The sequence below is a fragment of the Lampetra planeri genome, chromosome 19 (genome assembly GCF_965212315.1).
Source record: "Lampetra planeri chromosome 19, kcLamPlan1.2.h2, whole genome shotgun sequence".
In the NCBI taxonomy this organism is placed as follows: domain Eukaryota; kingdom Metazoa; phylum Chordata; class Hyperoartia; order Petromyzontiformes; family Petromyzontidae; genus Lampetra; species Lampetra planeri.
In genome coordinates this window covers 1,555,934-1,571,826 of record NC_136125.1, presented here as the reverse complement: position 1 = coordinate 1,571,826, position 15,893 = coordinate 1,555,934, and the positions used below count along the sequence as shown (strand labels likewise).

General features: G+C 44.4%; 1 protein-coding gene across 1 annotated transcript in view; it reads right to left on the bottom strand.

The window, feature by feature from the left end:
- LOC144723906 (gamma-aminobutyric acid receptor subunit alpha-2-like) overlaps positions 1 to 13,276 on the bottom strand; it is an 87,841-nt gene extending 74,565 nt beyond the window's left edge. Inside the window, exons 1-4 of the mRNA XM_078602684.1 lie at positions 13,161 to 13,276; positions 6,564 to 6,679; positions 2,637 to 2,704; positions 1,161 to 1,381 (exon numbers count right to left, since the gene is read on the bottom strand). Coding sequence (XP_078458810.1) covers positions 1,161 to 1,381; positions 2,637 to 2,704; positions 6,564 to 6,679; positions 13,161 to 13,225 — 470 coding nt within the window. The 5' untranslated portion in view covers positions 13,226 to 13,276. The remainder of the gene's footprint in view (positions 1 to 1,160; positions 1,382 to 2,636; positions 2,705 to 6,563; positions 6,680 to 13,160) is intronic.
- Between the last annotated feature and the right edge of the window lie 2,617 nt (positions 13,277 to 15,893).

The following is a 15,893-nucleotide window of genomic DNA, read 5'->3' as shown; positions in this document are numbered from 1 at the left end:
GACACAGTAGGGGGCACATGTGGTGCATCGGTCAGTCATCTCAGTCAGTCAACCCATTGCACCCGTGACCTCCTGCCAGCTGGCTTCGACACTTCACGTGGCCTTAATGTGCACATAGCCTGGCACAAGCACCGTGGTGATGCCACTGCCACTTAGTGGCGAATAGTGGTTTTTATTGTTGCATACATGAGGATATTGCTTTAATGGCGCATCTCTTAGTGTTGTTCCATCAGTTCAACCAGGACAAAATGTAATCTTGGACTTTGCATAGGGAATGCCCTGTTGTTTATCAAATACAAGGTCAGATAAAATATAGATGTATTTATATAATACATTCTAATTCTCACGTAACATTGTAAGAAATCATCATAGTGGCTTGTAAGCACCACTGGAATGTTTTTGTTTGTGCATATATATCGTTACCTGGGCTAGCCAGCAGCTTAGAAAATAACGGTGCCACCATTTTAAAACGTTCAGCCATAAAGCATTATCAGATCTGGAAAGGTAGCATTGTTTTTAGAGGGCACGGCTTGCAATGGGGAAGGTTGCAAGATTAAATCTTGGTGGATTTGTAACTGGTCTTTATTCTCCCAGGGTCAATAAATTGAGTACCGCTTTGTGGAGTCAACAGTAGATGTCCTATGGAATAACTCGCCCCTGCCATATAAATGTGGAATTTGGACCATTGGCTCACAGCTGTATCAGGGGATGAGCCCTGAAACAAGCTTCTTGGAGTGGGAAACCACATGGACGTTTAAAGTGTATTTCATCGTGCAAATGTAGACCAGTTTAAGCATGATCAGGGTCCATCATTTCATTACAGCCCTGCCACCCTAATGCCACAATTTCGGCCAGAAGTTTCCATGAAATCAATCAACTTCACCTCAAACCACGGGCCTCCATATAAAATAATTACAACGCCTCAAGGAATTTAAAGCAAATTAGCATTATGTCCCACTGATGAGAGAGAAAAAATAACAATCCTTCATTAAAGTTTAAATAAACGTCAGTTTTTTTGTTGATGTTGTCGTTTGCGTAGTTTACCATCAAGTTGTAACTGCCGGTGTAAGCAATGGACACACATCTCCAATGCACCCGCTACAGCACGTTGAACTCATCTCAGCAGCATGGCAGCGGGTGTACAAATTCATGACTCTCACCTCATGGTGTACAAGAGGGTGCCATCCTCCATGATCCTGAGCAGCTTGTTCGGCGTGGTCATGTTGTGGGCCACAGACTTCTTCCCGTTATAGAAGAAGGTGTCAGGTGTCCAAATTTTGCTGGCCATCATGTTGTTGAGGGGCAGCACTCCCATGGGCCCCTGGAACTTCAGCCGCTCATCCTTCCAGTTTTGTCGGAAAAACATGTCGATGGTGTACTCCTGTTTGAAACAAAGACACAGATCCCCCCACCCCCCACCCCCATATAGCCTTTACCAGACTGTTGGGGCAAGTGCTGTTACCGAGTAGCACCTATGAAGGCCGGAACGGCACTCGAGGAGGTGGGTGAAGCAGCACCACGCCGTGGCAATGTTCACACACTGCAGTAGGTACTAATTTGAGGTTGAGTCGACATAGGTGATGCCCATGCCCAGTCCGGATAATCGTCACTGGCGTTGGCCATGAGCGGGGATCGAACTCGGGTCACCGGGTTTGTAGGTGCAGCATAGCACTAACCGCTACACCACCGATCCCCATTACTCGTGTTTGAGCACACACAGGGTAAAGAAGCAGCCCTGAAAATTATCTCCCATGACACTGCTGGCAAAGAACTTCCTCAAGAAAGCTACTGGGCTGCGGATGTAAGGATTTTCGCCCACACGGATGATATTATCAAAGTTGTCGTGACCCACGGGGTGGGGAAAGTCATCGGATTTGCAGATGTTGGGAGATTCACTGTTTCACAACACGTCTGTCAATGCGAGTTGGTAAAGTGAGGGCACAGGACTGGCCACTGGTGTTCGTGGTGGTCACGAATCGAACTCAGGTCGCTGGTTTAATAGTACATTCTACAAATCGTTGTGCAAGGTGACGTGATTTGTGACGATTTTTATTTTACACAACGAAGTTCATTACTTTAACTAGGTGAGAATTATTTTAACCAGGTAAGATGTTTGAGGCAGAAGCTGCTTCTGTATGAGTCAGCAGGACTTAAATACAAGTGTATGTGCAGGATGCTCAGAATTTGTTGACGAGATACGGTAATCAACTTCGAAGAATAGTACAGAACATGGCCATAACACGTTGTAGATATACTCAGAAGAGATTGTGATGTGTGTGCAGAGTGGAAGAAGACAAATAATCGCATTACACGTGGTTTAATCTCGTTTATAATTAAATTATTGATTAACTTTGTTCATTTTAAACATTGATGCACTGCAGGTCGAGTGCCCCCGGGACAAGGCCTGGCTCAACGAGCTTTCCTACTTGGGTGTCTGCACCTCTCTCCGGGCAAGGACACCTGGGAGAGACCAGGTAGGTCCTGGTCACTCATCATAATCATCATTACGTGAATGAGTGGCATTATACAAGTCTGCAAAATAACATTGTCTTTAAAGATGAAACTTACAAAACATAACATTATTTCATCGGTGTGTGTTCATTAGTAATTACTCTATTTCAACATCCCATACTTACCATTTCCGTATCAGAAACGGGCCCGAAACTTGTGACATAAATGTCAGTCTTGACTTCCGTTATTGAATCTGTATGAACAAAAATGAATGACAAAATTCGCACGTGCAATGTAATTTCCATTCACTTTGTCCAGGTCAGAATCCACTGAGAAGGCAATGAACTCGATGAAATAGAGCAGATGATATTATTGTACACGTGTTAAGTAACACACATTTTATCGGTCATATTTTCATATAATTTCATATGGAACCTTTAATAAAGCTGTGCAATCGCAATTTACGTTTTTTGTGATTAATGCCACTCATTCACGTTCAAAAAAAGTGCATGTCCAAAACAATATGGAACTTTACAACATATTTTACTCTTATCCATATAGAATGTTTAACCAATTATACTGGGCAGATTATACAATGTGATTTTTCATCATCATCACAGCACATATCTCAACTTGTCCCTCTTATATCAACGATATTTTGTACGTTGAAGTCAAGTAATGTAAATTATTGCACATTCTTTTCCCCTTGGGGAATTTCGGTGGCTGCCAGTTTATTGCTAAAAATCTTCTAAAAATATACTTTATGGATGTGACAACAGCGGGCAAAAAGCATAAAACATCATGTGCCAAGGTGCCGTGTTTACACCGCACAGCATCGAGGGAAATACCCAGAAAGCACGAGTGTTGAGAGCACATAATGCACAGGCCTACAAGGGTAGCAGCTTAAACACACGAAACAGAGAGGCATGTTAAATTAAGTAGCAGAGTAACAGGGCAGTTGCATAAAGGCCTTACCAATTTTTAGGATCGTCAGCCATGCTTTTTTTATTTCACCAGGTGGTCCAATTTCATTGAGATCAAGTGGTGCATGTTTTTTTTTACGTACAGATCTAGAGTAGCATATTGGTGCATGGCTGACAGGATTCGACCAAAAGGGGTTGGATCAGCTCTTGAGGCCAATTTTGAGCTGATTTGGATTCGATCCACATTTTCTCCGATGGGATAAATCAATGTAAGATGTATGTTGTATGCATTTTTTTCATGAAGGTAAAAAAACAATGAACTTACCAGGAAATTTGTTTTCACAAGGTGTAAGTATTTTACAAAACACAAATCCTGGGGTGTCTAGGTAGTTCAAGGGTCAGAATATGGAACCAGTACGGTTGAAACCATGGGTTCCAATTTGTATTTAAGCCACCCATGGATAAACCAGGTCCTCCCATGTCGTGAGATGATGGTTTTCGCCAACAACAATACGAAGTTTCATTTTTCAACTAATTTAGCAATATTACAGCTCTTGAGAATTTTTAAATTTCAGTTTTACTGCTCTGCACTGGACAGTGGCAGGGCATGTCGGAAATGTTGCCCCCCAGTTCGTGAATAAACAAAGGCCATTTGCAGAGATCTCAGAAGTGATCATGTGTAATCCACCTCAGACCCGTCATTTAATATGCAGAACGTTCACTGTTCCGTGAGCGCTTCAAACTGATACTAAATTTCACGATGTGACGTCGATAGCACAACTAAAATAGTAAAAAAGACGAAAACATTTAAACAAATAAACTGTGGTCGTTTGCAAAGAGCCACTGCCGTTTCCTTGCGAGGAGAGGGGCTCGAGGTGATCCCCGTTGACGCAAGAGAGATGTGCGCTTAATTCCCAGCTTGGGTAGCAATGTAAGTTTTTCCTTTACAGTTAAAACAACTTCAAGCTATCATCATGTACTCCTAAAAGCAAATAAAAACTTGTTTTTAACAACAAAACGGAGACCTGAAGCTTTAAATGTAGGCTCGTAAAAGCAAATCAAGTGAGGCCCCCTAGCGTCCAATTTTCTACAGGGCCTCGCTTGGCCAGCCTGTCTCTCTCTCTCGACACCCCACCCACCCACTCAACCACCCACCCAAACCCACCCACCCAAACCCACCCAATTCCACCCAAACCCTCCATCCCAATTCCACCCAAACCCACCCACCAAATTCCACCCAAACCCACTCACCCACCCACCAATCCAAAGCCACCAACCCACCCAAATCCACTCAAACCCACCTACCAAATTCCACCCAAACCCACCCACCACCCAAAGCCAACCCACCTAATTGCTCATTTGTATTTTGTCTAATTTTCTTAATTTGCCTAAATGCAACATTAACATTTAATTTGTAAACATCTTGCATATGTTTAAAATCCTGAAATCGATTGGAATGCACGTACACTCGAAGCGCTCTTTGTGAACGTTACGAGTCTATCGACACATTTGTTTACGCATCATTGTTTTCCCTCTTAACATTCAGAAGATTGGCTTTTGCCAATTGTAATCAATGGGCGTCATCTGATCAGACAGTCATCGTGTGACCTTATCTGGATAAAGTCACAGTCCCATCAATTCACTGTCAGGTGATCCAATGCAATCTGATTTCCTCTTGAGATAAAAATGTATCAGACGTAATTCTTCACGGGAATGACGGTGTGCCATTGACATAGACGTGCCCACAAAGACAAAGCTTCCCAATTTAGCCTCACAGTCTGACGGGGCAAGGGCTGTGAGCGAGCACCAAGGGTTGCACACGGGGAGGCCTTCTCACAGCCATACCTGGCCAACTCGAGCTGAGATGATCGAGGAGAGATTCAGGCTAAGGTCACTTACAAAAGGCAGGATTGCTGGTATTGCAACACAAGCTGAGGAGCACTGCACCATCACTATCCCACCACATGCAAAGATGAAGGTCTGGAATCGAGGCGAAACAGACTGTTGGGGCAAGTTCTGTTAGCGAGCACCTACGCAGGCTGACACGGCCCGCATAGGTGCTTGCCATCACCACGCCCGGCCGCCTTTGTCTCCCTAGGGGCGATGTTCACACATCACACCAGGTACTCATTTGAGGCTCAGTTGACCTCAGGGTGGCCCAGGACCGGTTCAGAAAATCGTCCTTGGTGATGGCAGCGTTCTAACCGCTACACTAACGTAGCACAACACACACGTGTTCACACACACGTGCACAATTTTTGTACATGTGTACTATGTGTTTTTTTTTCAAGCGATGTAAGCATTAGTGTTCAACAGATTTGCCTCAGGCATCACAATCTCGTCTTCCTGATTATACCCACAAAATGTTGCATCCTTGGGATGACTTTCAGATTTCATTCATTTTGGATATCACATGATTTGATTTTTATGCCCAATTTCTGATTTTATTTCATATTTTAATGTTTTTGAATTTAAATGTATTGCATTTTAATATCGTCCAATGTTTATGCACTACATTTCACAAATTCACTAATTTAGAATGAAAACCATTGCATTTCCATATTTATCATGAATTTGCATCAGTTTAGTACGAATTTAATTTTAATATAAAAGTTTTTGAATATTTGCAAAGTATAAAAACAAACTGACGGACATTTTCCCGTGATGTCACATTGAAAACAAAACAGATTTGAATCACTTTAAATATCTTATCTAGGCCCGATTTAGAGATTTTTTTAAACAAGTATACGAAAAATTGGAGCACATTTTTCCCTGCGTTCCAAACTTTAAAGTAACCCTATGCTGTAAAGAACCAAAGGTTGCATTGTGTTGAATAGCCACTAACTAACTGAACATGGTAAGTATTTTGCTCTGTGGTATCTCAGAATTGAAGACTCTTAGGTTAGATACGTGTCTAATACAAACATAATAGAAAAGGAGTGATACAAATCTGTAAGATGCAAAAACCTATTAAGGTTTCATGGTAATATTCTCATCATCATTCTAAACTAAAAACTCATATCTTTAGAACTGATTTTTGTATTTAGTGCGAAAGAAGTTCAACATACGCACAAACATACATTAATTTGCAACTTGATAAGTGTGAGGTTACGTTGGGGGGGTCATCCCCCCCCACCTCCCCTTTGCTTTTTTCTTGTGTCGATGCTTGGGTGTGGCACGTGCTCTGACCTCCAAGACCTGGCCGGAGCCTGTAGTCGTATCCGTCCAGCAGACCGTCCAGCATGCGAGTGATGATTGTGATGTTATTGGCTCGCGACGCCGTCGCGGCTAATGAGCCATCTTGGCTGAATAAGCAAAGACAGCATCCAATCATTCAGCAAGTCATGACTGTAGACCCTCATTTGTATATATACAACACCGAAAACACAATCCGGCCAGGTGGCTTTATGGTGAAGTGAGCTGTATGCAATCGGACGGTTGTGAGTTTAAACCCTCATTATGGTGGTGGGGGAGTGACTCATCCCACCATCCCTCTGGGGTCGATAAAACAAGTACCACTTTACGGGGAAGTCAACAGTGAGTTGAACTTTGGATAGACTCGCCCCCACTTTAGGAATACAGAATTCCCATCGCTGGCTCGGGGTTATAAGCAGGTGACAAAACACGTGTCATTACAGTGCAACAATATCATTCAGTCCTTTTGTACATCTCTTGTTCGATGAAGACATGCGAATGCCCTTCTGGTCCTGAGGGTTGTTTCACCATACTTGACCACGTTCGTCAGTGCGGGGTGGGGGCCAGGACTAATTAAGATTTGACCAGCCACCGATGTTAGCTCTAGGCAGGGGACGAACGTTGGTCGCTTAGGTCATAGCGCAGTTCGCTAATCACTGCGCCGCCACTCAACCCTGTGACTTGCTGTACTGTGTCCTGTGCTATACTGAGAGTGCACGTATCAGCGGTAGGCATTCGAAGATAAACCAGTGTCTCCTGCTCAAATGGGCATGGAACGTCTTGAGCCGATGCCGGGAATTCTACATGTTTATGTCTCCATAGGGGAACCACTGTAAGCATACTTTACATCAAGGAATACGTTTATATAATTTTATTTACATAATGTCGCAAATTTAACATAATCTATAGAGGCTTCTGTGCACCAAAATCCAACGTTGTACTGTACTACTATACTCTGACCTCTATGCTCCCCTACTTTCACCAACCCACACTGACAGAAGTGGTGAAGTATGGTCAAATAACCCCCAAAATCCACACAGCATGGGGAGGTCCTCATCCAGCAGCGGGTTGACAAAATCGTTGTGGATGTGTAAGTACGTAGAAGCTTCACAACAGCAATAACACACGCATCACCATATTCCAAAAAGTCCAATAAGATTTTGACATTGTGATTACAGTGTACAGGCTAATACGGTAATCACCTCATTGTGAAACACGTCATATTCACACAAACACACTAGACATTCAAATCCTCAAATACCCACATCACCTCTTGAGGCAAACGCTGTTAGTGAGCACCTCGCTAGTGGTGGGATCACCACCAATCCTGCCGGCCGCTGTGGTGGAACATTCTCCCCAGAGTACTCATTATAGGCTGAGTTAACCTATTGGCGACCCATACCAGGTTCAAATACTAAATGAAACGGGTACAGCATGATGCAAAGCCAGATGTAAACACACTGCATGTAGTTCACGGTTTGTCTACCAAAGTGATACAGCTGCTAACACGTGTTGAATGTAAAAAGCGATTTCGAAAAAAAATTACTGAACAAATACCGCTTTTAAATGAAATCAAACATGGTCATGGGCAATCTGGCATCTGTATGCATCAGCCATGGCTCCTCCCGTCAGCACCATCTCGCGCGCTTTCGGCACACAGATGGCATCTTCATTTAAAGATACGCAGAGCAAAGCCAAGAAATTACGTTTATTTATTTTTAAATAGAGGTTTACACAATCCCAGGTGATAGATGAATTAAATATAGTTGGTCAATGTACAGAAGCTGATACCATCAAATTGACTCGCACACGCACACACACTAAGTCTTGGACAGACTAGAGACCTCTTAGCATAAATATGAGGCTAACAATGTTTTCCCGATTAAAGAGTAACGACGTGCACTTGAAACACCGTCCAACTTTAATGCTCCGTGAATACAATTTTAAATGTAAAAATGCATAACCATAACATTTTAAGTGAACAAGTAACAATCCAACTGTGTCATGGTTCCTCATCGGCTTCTCTGAAAGGAGAATTTAGAACGAGTAACAACAAGAATAAGACATTCATCTGAGAGCAACGTTGACGCTGTACTACGACTAATAATGCAAATGTTCATCGACTTGACGCAACTCACTTGCAAACGGTAGGAACAAAAATTCCAAAGAGAAGCGGCTCAAAGTAAGATCGGAGCCAGAAGTAAGCGATAAATCACCAGGGCGATCTAACCGCTGGAGGTAAGAGGCCTCAGCGATAAATCGGCGGGCGTCAACGGGCGCTCTCCGCGGTTGCTGAATGCCCTCCACAACTGCGGCTGCAATCGGAGGCGGATGGGCGCCAAATTGTGATTAACACGACGCCTTCAGCGCCGCGATAAGCCCGGGACATCGCGGTAACTCTTAATACGCTTCTTTAAAAAAAATTCCTTTAACGTGCATTTCATTGGAAGTTATAAATATTGTGAATCCGCAAACTGCATTGTGCATTAAAAATACATGCTGACAAATGTGTACAATGGACCCTTGTTCTACAACATTTATATAGCCAGGTGAGAACCCACTTTTATGGAATAATTCTATTTTATATGTTGTACTTAACAAAGTGGACCGTCTGTATTCAAGCAGATACGATGCTGCAATACGGTCACCCGTAATGCAAATGTGACAGCAACATTTGTAAACATTTACATTGAATAGAAATACGTTTATGCACGAACACATATATGATTATAATCATATGGTATATCGAGAATTGAAGCGTTTGTAGATGTTGAGTAACAATCGCTACGAACGGGTAACGATTCACGTGCCAATTTTAAAACTGTTCATCAGGAAACATAATAAAAAACATTCTAAGGACCCCTCAGTGCAATCATGCAGTCTCCAACTCTCATGCACTCCATCTCTCTGGCCTCTCTATGTGCCGATGTTCTGTGGAGTAGGGCCATTGCCTGAAACGTCACCCATCACACATTGTCATTTTAAGACCACGGTGATATTGGCGAACTTGTGGAGTTTAGTTATTTGTATGCGGTATCACCAACTAATCTGCCAATTAAAGTCAGTGAAGCACCATCAAAATATGTATTGTGTATGTATTCACTATTATATGTACATGCCATTTACATACATACCGTACATATCTAGTTACATGATGTATATAATGCGGAATAATGAAGAGATCCATATTCTGTAGTTTTGAAATTAAATACTGCACAAAATGTGTATTGCTACTCACTATTGTCCTGTGTTACTCGATATACGATATCAAGATAGCTCGTCTTTATACACGTGAGAGGTACATAAACACTGAAATTTTTTTATATACATAATAAAGACGTAACATTATACAAATGCACACAAAACCAAATGAGGTCAATTATCTTAGAGTTGCAAGATTCAGAATTTAGCATCGCAAAACTTGAATACAACTACAATACTGTTCTGATGAATGATTAATTTAACAACAAAAACTCCTCCCGTGAACGGAAATACACATCACTCGCTTTTTTGGGCGGAGAACGCAGAAATGGCATCCAGCCATTGATGATAAAAGTTTAAAACCATTGTATTCAATGTCTCTCTCCCTCCTCAAGAAGTACGGTTGCGAAGGCAACTTTACTGCTCTGTGTAACGCACTTGTTTTGTTTCTGTGGCCACAACTCTGGAGGGACTCTGCCCCCCCCTCCTCACCGTTAATGTGAGGCTGAGTGTCTCCCTGCTCACGCACACGATGATGTAAGCAGTATTCCCCTCTGCTCTCAGTTCTCGTCAGGAGAAGGACATTCTAATTTCCTTCGGCAGAGACCACGTCTACTCATCCCACCAAGCCCAGAGGCGATGGTAGGCCGAGCTCGTTCCTGACCAAGATTTGAACTCTCGTAAATTCCCAGTTTTGAGTCGAAACGCTCAAACCACCAACGTGCCCCCCCCCCTATCAAATGTACACACGTGACTGTTGTGCGTATATTGAGTCCTTCATTTAAGCTGGAATGTTGCGATAATTATTTGGCAGCCATATCCATTTCGCCATATTTTAGCCTCATGATATTTATACACCCATTTATAGGATAACAGTATGGGAATATAGGGTATAATGATATAGGTGTATGAATGATTGATGGGTGTGCATTGAGTTTAACGGTAGTGTCTTACGCTGACAATCCCTATTTCAAGCCAGCCTAGCAGCGTTCTGGAAAATATCGAGTGAGAAATTAAGCCCTGTCTGTGTATTATAATTTACAGCTAAAAACATCCGTTAATGACTTGCAAAGCGGACTGTGGTTTCACACTGCTACCAACGTAACTCGTCAGACTGATGTTGCGTTTGTTTCGCAGCTGTGCGTGACACACGACCCAGAGTCGGATTGCCTTGGTGCAACGGCGATCGTGAAGTAGGCAACGCAGAGGAAGTCGCGCGTGAAACGACACCGAAGTTCTACAAAAACTCGGCGCAAACAGCGCACGCAAGACACCAGTGGAATGAGTGCTAAATTATAAATTAATTCACATTAATATCAGAGAAATCTCAATAACATAGACTATGTGGGAAGGGGTGATACACCGGACCACTGAGATCAAATATTCATAAGTCAATCGCAGCGCGTATTTTCAGTGTAAAGTAACCTTGTAAAGCAACTCAGAGGCACAATATTCTGCTGTAATTCACTCAGGGCACCAGCTTTATCTGCGAGGTGGTTTAATTTTGGCTACGGTGGCAAGATGTTATCTACTTCGTTGGGTAAGCAGGAGGTCGTGGGTTCGATCCCAACCCTGACGATGCCTGTATATTTGAAGTGTGCACGTTATCTCTCCCCGTGGCCGCGTGGATTTATCTCCGTGCGTTTAGAGTATTTGGCTGCTATACATGTCTACATAATAAGCCGCTTTCTTTAGCTTTCATTTATGGGCAGGTCGCTTTTGAAAAAGAGCGACACGGCTCATTGGGCCTTACCTGGTGAAAAACTATATTTTTTGTTTATTTTAAAACAAAGACGATCCCTGCTGCCATCTGCGTGTGCAGTTACCTGTACCCCCCACCACCCCTCGTGCTCTGCAGAGTATTTATTTCTCCAGACACTTCGCTTTCCTGGAAAGCAGCAGCACTGAACATGGCGATGGCATTTGGCGACGATGCTTCATCGACGCAGCGGATTTCTTGTCGGTGCTGCGTTTACCGTGCGGGGCGCCGTGGCGTTGTCAAAGAGCGTGTCGGGGTTTCATAAGCGGGCAGAAGCGCATGGCTGGCGGACGAAGAGTGTTGACAAGTTAAAGATGAGAATGGCCTCGAGTGTGAATGGCAAAAGGCAGAATGAACCCGTCAACGGTGGCCCATCCTTCCTATGCGTCACGAACAGAACAGCCCTGAGTGAGCTATTTGATAGTCACGGGACGTCAGCTTTCAAACGCATGATTAGCACGGGCACATCGGAGCTTTAGGTGCGACTGTAACAGAATGTTGGGGTGGGTGGCCAATACTACACACACACAATCCGCACGTTTGGTGCACACACAGCCTGAGTGAGTGAGTGTGTCTGTGCTGGATTATTACTACAGTATCATCATCAGCAGCAGCATGCCCTAACCCTAACCTAAGAACTGCCCTCGGCGCTCACAATAATTGACGCTAACTTTCATTTCTCGTTCCCAACCCGGCAAATTGCATCGCATCCAATTAATAACTCCGCCAATCCCATGAATCATTCATACAAAAAAACCATTGATATACAAAGTGATAGACTTTCACTCGTGCATATGAACGTCATTGTCCACGTTATGCCTGACAATGCACTGTATTAACGTTCTAATGGGGAGCGGTGGCGCAGCAGTTAGCACGCTTCGATACGAACCCGGCGAACCGAGTTCGATTCCCGCTCACTGACAACATCAATGACAATTATCTGAACCGGCCCTGGACGTCCCTTAGTTCGACTCAGCCTCAAATTAGTCCCTTATGCGGTGTGTAAACATCGCCACGATGGAGACAAAGGCGGCCGGACATGATGTGCCATAGGTGCTCGCTAACAGCACTTTCCCCTACAGTCGGTTCAGGCTATACGGGGATATTTGTTTTCGTAACGCAATCATGCTGCATTGTACAATCCAGTAATGACTCGGCATGAAATGAAACTGAGGTAGTACAACACAGCATCATTATTATGCCGCAGTCAATATTAACACAGTTCAACCGATGCAAGTCACTTGTATACTCATTCGTATTTTACCTTTGCATGCCGCGTGACGTGAGTTGATTCCCCCCCCCCCCCCAACACTCTACAGACACCAACCCTTGTTCTCGCGTCGTTTTTAGTCCGACCATTGGCACCAGCACTGGAGATGATGTAGCGAGGCAAACGGCAATATCCGAAAATCGCATAGCTGGGCACGACCCGTAACGAAACACCACTCGCTCGCCCCACACGCAAAAGAATGGGCCGCTCCGCACACACAGGCGCGAGCTCTTACCTGAGCGTAGCGGCATCGCCGAAGCACAAGGCACGCGTAAACCACAACAACAAAGTCGAGATGATGATGGTTGATGGTGGTGGTGGTAATGATGCTGATGCCCCGAGGGGCTGTGTGGTCCCTTACCTCGTGATCCAGATGACGCAGACTGCGATATACACGGAGGCGACATTCACTCCGAGCACTTCCATCACTGTGAGCGTCGGGGATGAGGAGAGCGAGGGAAGAGACACGGGGCCACGGATAGTGCTTAGCTCTTGTCTCTCTCTCTCGCTCGCCGCAGCGCTGCGCGCTCTCTCTCTCTCTGTGAGCTTCGACTCGCGAGTGAGAGAGCGCACGACAACCAACTCCAGCTACTTGCGGTGGGGGGCGCCGCGGTATTGCACAGAGCGTGGCGAGCAGCAGCAGCATGAGCAGCAGCGCAGACTCAAACGCGCAGCCACTCATTCACACAGTGACTCACACACACAGGCACTCACTCAGGCACTCACTCGCATCGTGACTCACGCAGTGACTCACTAAGCGCAGTGACTCACACAGTTATTCACACACACAAGCACTCACTAGGGCACTCACTCACATAATAACTCACACAATGACTCACACACAGGCACTCACACAGTGACTCACACACACAGTGACTCACTCAGGTACTCATTCGCATAGCTACTCACATACATAGGTACTCAAGCAGTGACTTACACAGTGATTCACATACAAAGAGGGACTCACTAACTCTGGCGCTCACTCGCACGGTAACACTCACACACAGGAACTCGCTTACACAGGCACTCACATACACTCACAAGGTAACTGCCTCATAGTCAGTCACACACTCAGTTACTCACACACTCAGGCGCTCACTCGCACAGTGACTCACAAACAGGCACTCACAAACAGACATTCACAGACACACACCGTCATTCACTCATACAGTCAGGCACACACTTAGTTACTCACTCATACAGCCACTCAGCCACTCAACCACTCACTGACACTGTGACTCACACACAATCACTCACACTGTGGAAAAGAGCCCCCGTGTAGCCTAAAACAGACTGTTGGGGCAGTTTCTGTTAGCGAGCACCTATGAAGGCCGGAACGACACACGAGGGAAAGGGTGGTCAGCACCACGCCCGATCGCCCTCATAGTCTCACACTCACATAGTCACTCACTCAGTCACTCATTTTGCACACTCACTCAGTAAATCTCATTTTCAGTCACTCACAGTTACTCACATGGTCACACACCTACTCTAACTCAATTACTCACACACACATTCACACACCAACTGACTCATTTAATCATTCACAAACCCCACACACTAATACACTTACCCACATATATACACATTCACTCACTCACACATACACACATACACATGCCCACCCACACCGCTGTTTTACACACTCACCAACTTACTCACTCTCACTCACACAAAGATCCCCCTATAGCCTTTAACAGACTGTTGGGGCAAGTGCTGTGAGCGAGCACCCACGAAGGCCGGCCCGGCATAACGATGGGGTTGGTTGCCAGCGTCACACCCGGCCGCCTTTGCCTCTCACACACACAATAACTCATTCACTTAATCACAATAGCACATGCAACAAGGCCAAACAGCATAGCGGACAACGCACGCATTCAATAATTCATTCACCGTTTAATGAATTCACCGTTTCATTCATCAAACAGCCATCGTCCATTTAGCCGCGTGCCAACAATTCCAATAGCCGAGCGTCTCAGCAGTGCGCACATTTGCATTGAGCTTTGGCTTGGATGACAAATATCATTACTGCGCATAGGGAACGCCCGACGGTACCTTCATTAATGCGTGCTCGCGTTGTATTGCAGGGCCGGCATTGCGTGAATTGTTTTACTTCTTGAGCCCCAATTGTGCCACCTGATTGCAACAATGCAGGTAGACACTGCCAGAGGCACACCGCTGCTATTGCGATGACATTGGAGAGAGTTCTACGGTCCCGCTGACATTATTGCTCTTAAAAAGATGTAATACGGTAATATAGATATATCGAGATCAATGGCAGTCGGTGACTGGACAAAGCAAAACGCCATATACTGTAACCCTGATCGGAGCCAGACTGGTGTAGCTAATGATTTGAGTCAAAATCGCAAATGTATATATTTATTTCATAAAGTACCACATTGCATAGAGCGTCATTAACACGCTCAGTTGTATATTATTAAAAGAGTACATGCTTTGCATACTGAAATTTCAGAATCGTATCTTAAATAAATTCAAATGTGTATATATACACACATCTGATCAATATTTTAAGTCAAAATGTGCAATTTTAGAAACACATTCTGGAATGCAAACGATATGAGTAATAACAAATGACATGCAAGATTACTCCTAATTAAAGTGCAATACCATTGGTGTGAGTGCCATCTGTGTGCCATTGTGTAAATACACGTGTTATTCCGAGTGTAAACAATCACACAGTCGCTGCACTATTCCACGTGGTGTGTGCGCGCGCGCCTGTGTATGTCCGGTGAACAACACTGCATTCTCCGGGATTGATGTGTAACACACGAGTCGATTGTGAATGTGCCCGGCACATGCCTTCTCACATTCACTCCATGCTTACGACGTACGTGTGTAATATGCGTAACGGGTAGTATGTGCAATGGATTTGCAGAGGTGCGTTTGAAATGTGCGGTGTCGACCGATGCAATTTTCTACCTTGTTAATTTGTCCTTTCTTATCAGCATGAACTCAAAAATCTGTTTTAACGAAACAAGAGTTAAACATGTCACGAGCGCACACAATAAGAAGAACAACACACAAACCTGCTGTCTCAGAACGTGTGCGGTTCCAAACCTCTGGTGGTGCCACA